The 11507-nt window shown below is 42.1% G+C and overlaps 1 protein-coding gene across 2 annotated transcripts in view; it reads left to right on the top strand.

Moving 5' to 3' along the window:
- The first annotated feature begins 5522 nt into the window (after positions 1-5522).
- BAALC (BAALC binder of MAP3K1 and KLF4) overlaps positions 5523-11507 on the top strand; it is a 108017-nt gene continuing 102032 nt past the window's right edge. The window contains exon 1 of one of the 2 annotated variants that reach the window (XM_007488181.3): positions 5523-6156. In XM_007488181.3, the coding sequence (XP_007488243.1) occupies positions 5952-6156 (205 nt within the window). In that variant the 5' untranslated portion in view covers positions 5523-5951. The remainder of the gene's footprint in view (positions 6157-11507) is intronic. The other variant, XM_007488182.3, reaches the window with a different exon arrangement.

The following is an 11507-nucleotide window of genomic DNA, read 5'->3' as shown; positions in this document are numbered from 1 at the left end:
TAAAATTCACCTTGGAAATCTCTTATTTTCTTTCAGAGTAGAAATCACAGTAATTTGGTTTATTTCTTGCTCTAATAATTTCAGTGACATTGTAAGATCTCTGTAAAACTTAGTTTGTCTGTGTGCATAGCATTCATTCAGAGCCCAGGAAGGCATTGTTGCAGTCTTGTGAGTTTTGCTTTAGAGAGTGCAATCTCTCCATTGATTTGAGTTTCTTATATTGTACAATGAATGGCTTTTGTGTTCTGCTGAAGAGCATCAACTAAATGTTGTCTGCCTATTTCAGTTTCTCTCTCTAAGCTAGATTTTATTCCTACAGATGCCTATTGATTCCCACAGGACACTCCTTTTTCCCATTCCAATGCTGTCAAAGTTGTCACAGGTAGAAGTAGACCAAGGAGTTTGTAGACACGTGACTAGTATGTCTCTGAAAACCGCAGGAATCTAATTCACTGTCAATTCCTTCTCCAAGGATATGGGATCACAGCCTCACCTTTCCTTTGTTCTAGGAAGCAATAAAATTAAAATTTATGAACTGCTAAAGATTTTCCTTGATCTGTTTTTTACATTTGCCATGACCTTTGAAAATGTTCTTATATCTTTCTTGGCTTCTGGTGAAAGAACCATAAAAGAGAACTGTTAAATTAGCCCATCTTGTCAGCTTGTTTGGGAGGAACAGACCAGAAGTAAAAGGTATCTCACAAAAATGAAGTTCTAGTTTAATTCAAATCTTTACCAGTTTTTAAATGACCAACTTCCTATTACTTGGAATTGTGCCTCTCTAAACTTGCTGTAGTTTTTAATTGGTGTTTTTCTCTTCTAGTTCTAACAATATAATTCAAAACTGTTCTGTTTCTCCCCTCAAACCCCTCGCCCTTTGATCACCTTGGCTACCTCATCTGACTAGATTTTCTTCTCTCTAAGTCCTTTGTGGTATAGTTAGGTACATTTTCCCTGGTGGGAAACCAGAAGAGCCATTAATTACATATTAGTAATGAGCTGGTACAATACCTCAAAACTCTCATGACAAAGATATCTGGAAAACATAGGCCAGAAAACATCAGAACTTACATTGTATCCATGCATTTCAACTTCAGGCCATATGACAAAGTACTCAAAGGTCAATTATGGATTGCATTTTATTCTATTTCTTCAGCATGTCTTTGGAATTAAAACTAAAAGGTAAAAAAAAAAAAACCAAAATCACAACAGAAAACCCTATACTTCTTTGGTGGAAAGAATGATTTGATTTGTAATTGAGCAGAATTAGAATTTAACTCACTTCCCATGTCAAGTGGTCTCTAATGGAATCTTGAGTTACCCTGACTGCTTTGCAAACATCCTTTCAGTATTTCTATTCACCCCTCCTCCCCAATCAACCTGCAGAACTCATTAGTGTTTCTGCCAATTTAACATTCCAGTGTTTCTTCTTTTCTGCTCCTTCTTTCCATATGTTTCCTCCCCTCTTCCACTCCCAATATCTGCCTTTAAAATCCTTAACTACATGAACCTGGAAAGACTGTCTTCACTTCCCCCAGGAGCCAGAAATGCTTCAAAAGCAAGATGCTTTTTTGAATGGGTTCACTTCAAATGCCAATTTCTAGCTTATCCTTTTTTCAGGCTATGTGATAGGAAATCTGATTCTGTGCTTCAGGGGAAACTCAGCTCAAGTCTCTCTTTCTACAAGCTACTCAAGAGCAATTTGGAGATCAATGCCTCAACTAGTAAAGAGTAGATGAAATTACTTTAACATGTTCCCTAAAGAGGGTCTGTAGATAAAAGTCTCTAATTTGTGAACCATCTCCCACAACAAGAAAAGTCTGATTTGCCTTGGGCCAAAGATAGGTGGAAGGTGCTCTGCTAGTTGTAGCATTTTGTTAAAGATGAGAGGGAAAATGTATTTAAGGACTTAAAAAACTGATTTCTAACCCAGTAACTTGCTACTGGGGTTGGGATGACACAGGACCAGAAGAGACTGTTGGCTCTTGTTTTTTATTTGTATCCTCTGGGCTTTGCACATAAAAAGTATCTAATAAATAATTGCTGTTGGATTAATTAATTGATTTATATCACCACCACCATGTTTTTTAACTTGAAGAAAACATGAAGTGAATAAAAGTTCCAGGATCAGACAAACATTTTTCTGTGCCTTTGTAAACCTGAAAATGCTGTGTACTAGGAATTTATTTTCTGTTTTCCCTTAATTCCCTAGTCCTTCACTAAAAGCCAGCTCAGCCTTGGGAGCATGAAGGTATCTCAGGAAGGGCTTTGAACACAGATTCAGCAACAAACTATGACTATCACCTGAGAATCAGTCTAGATAAGTTCATAGAAACCCATAACCATAGACTTGACCATCATTTTGGCCATAGTAGCTCATGTACACTCAATGTGAGTCAGGAGTGAGACGTGGCAGCCAATTATTTAGCCAACAAGCACTGATTAAGTGCCTTCTATGAACCAGGCACTGTATTAGGTGTTAGGGATAAGTCAGAAACATAGTCCCTGCCTTTGAGAGGCTCACATTCTAATAGAGGAGACAACAAGCAACAAATTGTACATCTAAGAAATATACAGAGGAAATGGAAGGTATTATGAATAAGGGAGACATTAGGGGCACTTGGAAAGAGCTCCAGCAGAGAGTGGGATTTGAACCTTGTCTTGGAGGGAGTCAAGGAAACTAAGAGAAAGATAAGGAAGGAATTCTGGGCAAGGAGGCAGCTGATGCAAAGCACCAAAAGGAGTTGAAGTGTCTCATGTGAGAAACATCAGCAAGTAACCAAAAAAGGTAATTTAATCTTGGTGTTCATTAAGAGAAACATAGCTTCTAGGAATAAGGTGAAAAACTTTTTTGACCTCAGAGCTGGAGAGCTGTGTTCAGTTCCAGGGACCACAATTTCTGATGGACATTGATGAGCTGGAAAGTATCCAGAGGAGGGCAACCAGGATGGCAAGGGGCCTTGAGTCATTTTCATATCTATCAATCAATCAATCAATCAACAAGCATCTCTTTTGTCTACTGTATACTAAACTGTTGTAGACCCCAGAAATACAGAGACAAAAATTAAATCAGTCCCTGTCCTCTCAAACCTTATAGTCTAGTCAGAGAGGCAACAAAGATATATATATATATATATATATATATATATATATATATATATATATATAATAGATACAAGATTATTGGGGTGAGGGAAAGTCACTAGTATCTGGTCTGGATTGGGGCGGGCAGGAACAGGGAAGTCTTCATGTAGAAGGTGATTCTTGATCCAAGCCTTTAAGAAAACTAGTGATTCAAGAGTAACCAAGTGGCTAAGTGGATTGAAAGGCCTAGAGATGGGAGATCCTGGGTTCAAATTTTACTTCAGACAATTCCTAGCTGTGTGATCCTGGGCAAGTCACTTAATTGCCATTGCCTACCTAGCCCTTACCACTCTTCTGCCTTGGAACCATTACATAGTATTGATTCTAAGATAGAATGTGAAGTAAAAAAAAAAAACAACCTACTGATTCTAGAGGTAGAGGTGAGTAGGAAATACATTCCAAGCAAGGAAGATAGCCCAAGAAAAGTAATGGAAGGGGCAGATAGGTAGCACAGTGGATAGAGAGCACAGTGGCCTGGAGTCAGGAAGACCTAGGTTCAAATCTGGCCTCAGATACTTCCTAGCTGTGTGCTCTTGGGCAAGTCACTTAATACCAACTGCCTAGCCCTTACCATTCTTCTGCTTAGAACAGATACTTTGTATTGATTCTAAGATAGAAGGGTTTAAAAAAGAAAAGTCATGGAGACAGGAGATTGAAAAATAGATGAGCTTGGTTGGAGTGTAGTCACTTAGCCCTTTTGCTGCTGGCCTCTGTTTCCTCAGCTATAAAATGAGCTGGAGAAGGAAATAACAAACGACTTCAAGAAAATCCCAAATGGGGTCACTAAGAGTTGGAAATGACTGAACAATAATGTGTTTAAAAGTCCAAAAGGGTAGGATGGGATAAGATTATTAAAAAAAAGTTCCAAAGTAAGTCCCAAACTGAAGTAACTTGATCCCAGAAGTAATGGAGAGCCCCTGGAGTATATTGAGTAAGGGAATGACAAGGTCATAAATATAATTTAGGATAATCACTTTGGTAGTGGTGTGAAGGTTGGATCGAAGCTGGGGTTCTAAGTTACTTTGCTGAGCTGCTCTCTGGTGACATCTTCACTGGGCTCCTCTCTTCTATTCTCTGCTGCCATCTTCTGATCCCCAGATGCTATGGGACTGGCGTTCTGGTTTGGGAAAGGGATCTGTCAGTTTTTTTGCTCACAGTTCCCCAGTTAACTATTTTGTGGTTTCAGACATATGCCATCTACAGCCAGCCAGGTAGAGAGAGAACTTGGGCATCTGAATTCTTTTTTTCTTCTCCGGATGCCACTCTGATTCATTTTCAAACTTTTGCCCAAGTAATGTTCTAAAAATTTCTTCTAACATATCCTTTGGATTGCTAGTGTGGATTTTCTACATGTCTTTCTAAGGAACATACTTAGCAAACCTCCAAAAACCTGAGTGGAACTGGGGTGAGGAAGTTCCTTTCAACCCCATCACCTCTTGGTTACCATTCAAATAGGATCATGAAGATTAGTGAAAAGAAGGAGATGGCATCACAGAATCTGGCCATCTTTGTTCTACACCACTTCAGCAATCAAAATGTGTACTTACCCCAGCATCAGTATCACTACTTAACCTTAAATGAACTTCCACAGAGAGTTTGTATTGGACAGCAGGATACAGTTTCCTTTCTTCCTCCCATCTCCATGTCTTTCCCTAAGCCCGGCTCAAGGTGTACTTCCTTCTCTCCCTCCTCATTTAGTGTCTAGCACCTCAGCACAGTACCTTGCACATGGAAGGTTCAACACAAATATTAGTTGAACAGACCTGGGTCATTTATCAGAAAGGGTCTTTCAGTCCGCACACTCAACTATCTGTAGAGAAAGGCACTCTAGGAAGGAGCCTCTGGTTGTTCCCTGTATTTGATACTTGGTAACTGAGAGGATAAACTACTCTCCTATAGATGCTTAGGAACAAGCTATTTAGGCTTGGGAGGAATAAGGCCCTTCCAGCTTTTGTAACCCACATTCAGAGAGAAATCAGCTATGACCAGGAGCTGAAGTTTGCCTGAGAACCTAGCTCTTCGAAGCTTAATCTATGGGGGAAAACCAGCCTTTCCTTTACAGCCAAGGATGGGCACGTGCAGATCGTTCTCACGGCTCCATTCTTCAGTTTTAGTGGTCTCATTTCTCTTCAGGCGTTTCCCCTTTTGCTGACTGTTTGCACTCCTATCTATGCTTGACCAGCCTATGTTCGGGTGGCAAAGTACCCCCATTAAAGTATCAGCCTCCGGAGTGGATGGTCGAGGTCCGGGTGGGTGGGTTGGAGTAGAATCCTGGGGCACTCGGGGCTTCAGGAGCATCCGAAGATGGGGAGAAGGTTTGGGCAGGTAACTGGGGTTGGTGGGGCCCAGATCTGATCCTAGGAGCTGTTCTGACTGTGGGGCTTCCCTCAGCTCCACCCCTGGTTGACCATGTGAAGAGCGCAGGAATGAGGAGGGCAAGTGGAGAGCTAGGGAACCGGGGAGAAGTGGCGAGTGAAGGAGAATCAGTGAAGGGGAGGGGCCCCCGAGGGGGCGAGAGACTGATCGAGAGAGAAGGGGGGCCGGCAAGCGGGCGGGCTTTGGGGAAGAGGGAGGAGGAGGAGAGGGAGGTGAGCTGAGAGAGCGCAGAACGGGGCGCAGAGAGCTCGGGAGCTGGGTCTGCAAGAGAGCTGGGCGCAGGGACCGAGGCGGTGCTGGCGGCAGCGGGCGATGCTGCTGCTGCCTGCCTGCCCCAGGCTCCACTGCTGGGGGTGAAGGCTCAGCCAAGCCAAACCCAAGGGGACCAGAGTTGAAAGAGAGAAAAGAGGAGGAGGTGTTGGTAGAGGAGGATGGGCTGTGGGGGGAGCCGCGCTGATGCCATCGAGCCCCGCTACTACGAGAGCTGGACCCGAGAGACCGAGTCCACCTGGCTGACCAACACAGACACAGACCTGCAGCTCTCCGCTACGGCTACCGCCACCGGGCTGAGCCCCGGGGAACCGGACAGCGGCCCAGAGGCAGGCGGCCTGCGGGACCAGGGCTCCCTGTACACGGGTGAGTGAGCCAACCGTTCACTGGCTTTTCCCATGCCCTCACCCTGGTCTCTCTCCAGCTCGCCTGGGGCAGCGGCCGAGCGGGGGCGCCCAGGCAGCACTTCCCCCTGGACTCCAGCCCACAGCCCTGCCGGGTCTTCAGGGAAAAGAGGACGGAGAATAGGTGCAGGATGAGAAGGGGTAACCCAGGGACCCATAGCAGGATGGGGCGACACATGTCCGTAGGGTGGTACCCTCATCCAGCAGCTGTCTTTACTGGGAGACCTGATTATCAAAGGCTGGCTTTCTTCCCAATTCCATCCCCAGTTTCTGGGTGAAATCGACTTGCCTCCCTCTGTATTTCACTGTGCTTGTTCCTCTACAAGGCGATAGGGTGGAAAAACATCCTGGTGTTATCACAATGGCGTATCCTGTCTTCCCCCCACCCTCCACGCACCCCCAACCCCCATACCCCCATTCTATCTCTGCATCCATGTTTCTCTCCATCTCTCTTTCTCTAGAGCCATCTCATCACCTCTCCACCCAGCCAATTCCTCATCAACCTAGTTATCTGGCCTTACTCTGCATGGACTTGGATCAGATATTTAGATGCTATATCTCAAGCTAATAGCTGGAAAGCAGTGTTTCCCTCTGTCTGCCACATCTTCGTCCTCTTAGAAAGCAGCTCATTGCCTCTTCCAGAAAGCAAAATTCGAATTTGCTTCATATGTTCATATTTGACAAGTGGTCTTGTTCTTGAGTATCCTTGAAAAGCACTTACTCTTTAAAGATGTTTTCTTAGGTGGGTGGTTTATTCTTTTCTTTGAAGTCTAGAATGCAACCAGATCATTCATGCTCTTCTGCTACAGTGTAAATAACTTCCCAGTACATTTCTTCTCTGGTGTAAAAGGAGAAGAGCCCAAGTGATCTCAAAGATCCTTTCCATGTCTAGGTCCCATGTTTTTATGTTATGAGATTTTTAAAGCATGCAGATAACTTTTAGGTCCAGCCACAGAGTCAGGATTTGGAAGGAAAACAAACTGATAACAATGAGGATTGACATAGAATCGTTTTTACTCAAAGGTCCTACCTCTGACATGTATTGGCTTGGTGGCCTTGGGTAAGCCACTTAACTTTTCAGTCTTCTAGTTAACTCTAGGACTGTAAATTACAGGGAAGGCTCTGATTGGAATTGCTGGAGAGAGTTTCCTCTTCTAGGAATTCCCTGTGTCAATAAAATCATAGCTCTAACCTCTATTTCTATAAATGTTATATAAAGAATCATAAAGCTGAAAGGACCTTATGGGGAGACGCACTGTTAAAGAGTCTACTTCTGTAAAATCTAGCATCTAGCTGAATACTTCTGCTGAGAACTCACTAGATTAAGTTGTTCATTCGGTGTTCAGACAGTTCTAAAATTAAGAAAGATTTTCCTTACCTTAGGCCAAAACACATTTTTCTTTAACTCCTACTCATTCATCTAAGATCCCCCTTTTAGAGCTACAAAGCACAAATCTAATCCCTCTTCCACAGACTAGCTCTTCAAATATTTAATAATGTAGACTCAGAGCTGGAAGGAGCCATGGAAGTCCTTTAGTTACACCTAGGAAAGCCAAGGTCTAAAAAGGTTAAGTGATTTACTCAAGGCCACACAGATAATACATGGCATTTACTTGGAGCCAGGATTGAGAAACCCAAGGCCTGTGGTCTGAGGACATCTTTTCCTGACATCTATCTGGGCTAAATATTCCCAGTTTCTTCAACTAATCCTTATAGGAAATTTGAGTTTCCCTATCGCCCTAACATCTTTAACTGATATTGGACTGTGACAGTTCACCCACAATTTTCAAAGATTATTAGAGGAAGAGAAAGTACCGATATTTAGCTATTTATTTTAAAGGAGTTAACTACCATCTTCATTCTCCATTAGTACAAACCAAATCGAATTTCACAAAACAATTTCCTTGTTTGGTAGCCTGCATAGGCAATCACTTGAAGCCTACCATCTTGCTGTGTTGTTTCTGCATTTGACAGTTCATGAGATCATAAAGCTAGAGAACCTTACACAATCTAGTCCAGTCCTCTCATTTTGCAGATGAGAAAGCACGTGATTTGCTGGTGGTCACACAGGAATTAAAGTAGCAGCACTAGAATGCTAACCCAAGTCTAACCATGCCAAAGCCATGATTCTCCTCTTCGAGCTATCTGTTTAGTTTGTGTGTGTGTGTAAAATTAAAATACATGTAAATAATCAGCTAAAAATATGCAAATTCACCCTAAATGTATGAGGGTGAGTTGGAGAGTCATCATGAAATCAACTTTTAATGAATGCTTCCTCATTGCCTAGAGGTAACTCTGGACACTAAAGGGAACTTCAGCAGATGAAAAACCCTGAGGTCCTACCAAGTTGTAACCTTCTCCTTCATCTCCAAGTATTGGTCCAGTGTGCAGTTGTTAAAAAACCAGCCTACCTAAATTAGGAGGTTTATCATCAGAAGATTGCTCACCACCTCCAAGTAATTTTTTCTTTCCTTTTTTGGAGGAAGCCCCTCATCACAACTCATAAATATATATAATTAAGGTGTGACAGAGTTATGATGTGTATCATTGGAGAGAATATAGACAGATAACAAGATTCTAAAAGGAAGGAAATGAAGCCCAAACAGGAGTAAATGACAAGGGAAATCCAATGGGACAGAGGAATCCTCATATATGTGGATGATAAGGCCTTCCAATTTAAACCTCTTTCATTTCCTCTCTCTCATACCTTAGCATCTTCTTGTTTTTACTCATGCCACCTTGTTCCTCTCCCCTCCCCTCCAGGCTCTCATTGCAATTCCATTCCCCATGGGGAAAAAAAAATACATATTCTTCCCCTGAAACCACTCTGAGTTTTGATTGGCCAACTTTGGCCTTAGCTTGCTCATGATTTCCCAGCCTTCTCGATACTTTCTGGACATAACCAGCCATTCCTTGGCAGCCACCATCTTGCTAATATGTATCTGTATAGTTTTTAGCACAGTGCCTGACATATAGTAAAGGCTTAGTCAAGCCTCCTTCCCTCTCCTTCCCCTCTTGAAGTGAAAACCTTCATTGAGATTCTTCAGAAAAAGAAATGAAGGAAGGAACAAAAAGAAAAGATAGAGGACAAATTCTTGCTGTGGTTCTGTCTTACCTCAGAGGATAATTCCCCTCTTTGCCAAAGTTATTCTAATCACCTGTGCCCTGGATCATATTCCTCTACCCTCCTCTCCATTCACTAAACTATCATTCCTTCTCTTATCACTCTCCACAGCCTCCTTACAATCTACTTACAAACATTTTCCAATCTCTCCAGTCCTAAATTCAAAAAACACAATGCAAAACAAAACCTTCTCTTGATCTTATAGCCCTCTCAAACCACCTTCTTTTTTAAACCACCTTTTTTTTTTCATTTTAGTATGAATTCTAAGACAGAAGAGCATCAAGGGCTAGACAATTAGGGTTAAGTGACTTGCCCAGGGTCACATAGCTAGGAAGTGTATGAAACCAGATTTGAACAGAGATCTTCCTGAATCTAGGCTTGGTGCTCTCTCTCATCTCTGCTACCTAGCTGCCCCTTCAAATTGTCATCTTGTTTCCTATTTATATTCACTACTTAACTTCTGGTAAGTGTGCTCTGACCCTACCAGATTTTCAATCGATCATCTAACCAGTTATCAAACCAACCAGTTCTAAATATAATATCTCTCACATCCATGTCTTCCTCTTCACTCCCTCTACAACCACTTTAGTTCAAGCTCCCAGTTCTCATTTTGACTATTATAACAACCTTGTAATTGATCTTTTTGCCTTCTCTTCTTATCCATTCTCTCCATCCATCACTTACTTTTGTTGCCGAACAAATTCTCCAAATGCACTGTTCTGATTAGTCTTCTAGTCAAAAGTCTTCAGAGCCTGCCATTAGCTACCTAATAAGGTATGAACTTCTGATCCTGGTATTCAAGGTCCTTCATAAAATGGCTCTGGACTCTCCAGGCATGTTTCAGTTTACTTTCTTCATGGACACTACTCTTTAATCCAATTGGATCCCCCCTTCTTCTTCTTCTTCTTCTTTTTTTTAACTGGGTGATGATACTGGGTATGTATTTGTCTATCTCCAAGCTTTTACTCACAGTCTCCCATGACAGGAATGGATTTCCTCTTACCCTTTTCTACCTCGTAAGGGCTCTTTCTTTCTTCAAGGCCAAGTTCAAGTGCTAATATCTCCATTCTCAGATTTCCTCAGGTGAAAGTGATTTCTTCTCATGAGTCTCACAGAAAATAAGGGCTTAAGTGCTATCTGGGATGAAGGCAGAGTTGAGAAACTAAGCTATGTCTTGGTGTATTGTGTCCGTTACTCCCCCCTCCCAAATTTTAGAGTTCAACCTTTCATCTGCGCATTTAGAATTGAACAAACATTTAGTAAATGCTTATGTGGAACAATATCCTGAGCACTGGCTATGTATGATACAAAGTGAAGACAGAATCCCTGCCCTCATGTCGCTTATAGACCATCTAATCTCTTTAATATCCTACTTGCCCTCCTCTGGATACTCTCTGACTTATCAATGTCCTTGTTGAACTGTGGACCCCAGAACTTAGTACTGTACTGCAGATGTGTTTGGAACAGAGAAGAGTGCAATGGGAAAATTGCCTCCATATTGCTGGAAGCAACACCTTTCTTCATGCATCCCCAATCACATGAGCAATTTAGGACTGCCATATCACATTGGTGGCTCATATTGAACTTAAGGTGCATTTAAAAGTCCTATTTTTTCACAGACAAAACCACTATCTAACCATGTGTCTCCCATCTTGTACTTGTGAAATCAATATTTTGAACCCAAAATTCAAGACAGCATTTATTCCTAATGAAGGTCACCTGAATAGTCAGCTCATATGTTCTATCTAGCCTGTCAAAGTCATTTTGTAGCTTGACTCTCATGCAGGCATATTGGCTACTTCTTCCAGCTTGGCATCATCTACAAATTAGATGAGTGTACAATCTGTGCTTTTATCCAAGTCATTGACAAGCAATGTTAAATAGCACTGAGTTATTCACAGGTTGCTGGGGTAATTCACTGAAGGACTTCTTACAAGACTACATCAACCCCAAACAACTGCTCTTTGAGTCCAGCCATTCAGTGTTTCCAGTATACCTAATTGGTCTGGTCCACATCTCTCCCTATTTTGCACAAGAATAGCATGAAAGGAAATGCTTTGCCAAAAGCCAGATAAATTATCATAAGATCATAATTTTAGAACTGTAAGGGATCTGAGAGGCAAGTTGAGTCCAGCCTCCTCATTTTATAGATAAAGTCCAGAGAAGGTGAATAACTTGCTTGAGATCTT

Source organism: Monodelphis domestica, chromosome 3 (genome assembly GCF_027887165.1).
Source record: "Monodelphis domestica isolate mMonDom1 chromosome 3, mMonDom1.pri, whole genome shotgun sequence".
NCBI lineage: Eukaryota > Metazoa > Chordata > Mammalia > Didelphimorphia > Didelphidae > Monodelphis > Monodelphis domestica.
Note: the sequence above shows the minus strand (reverse complement) of the source record. Positions and strands in the feature narration are given on the sequence as shown.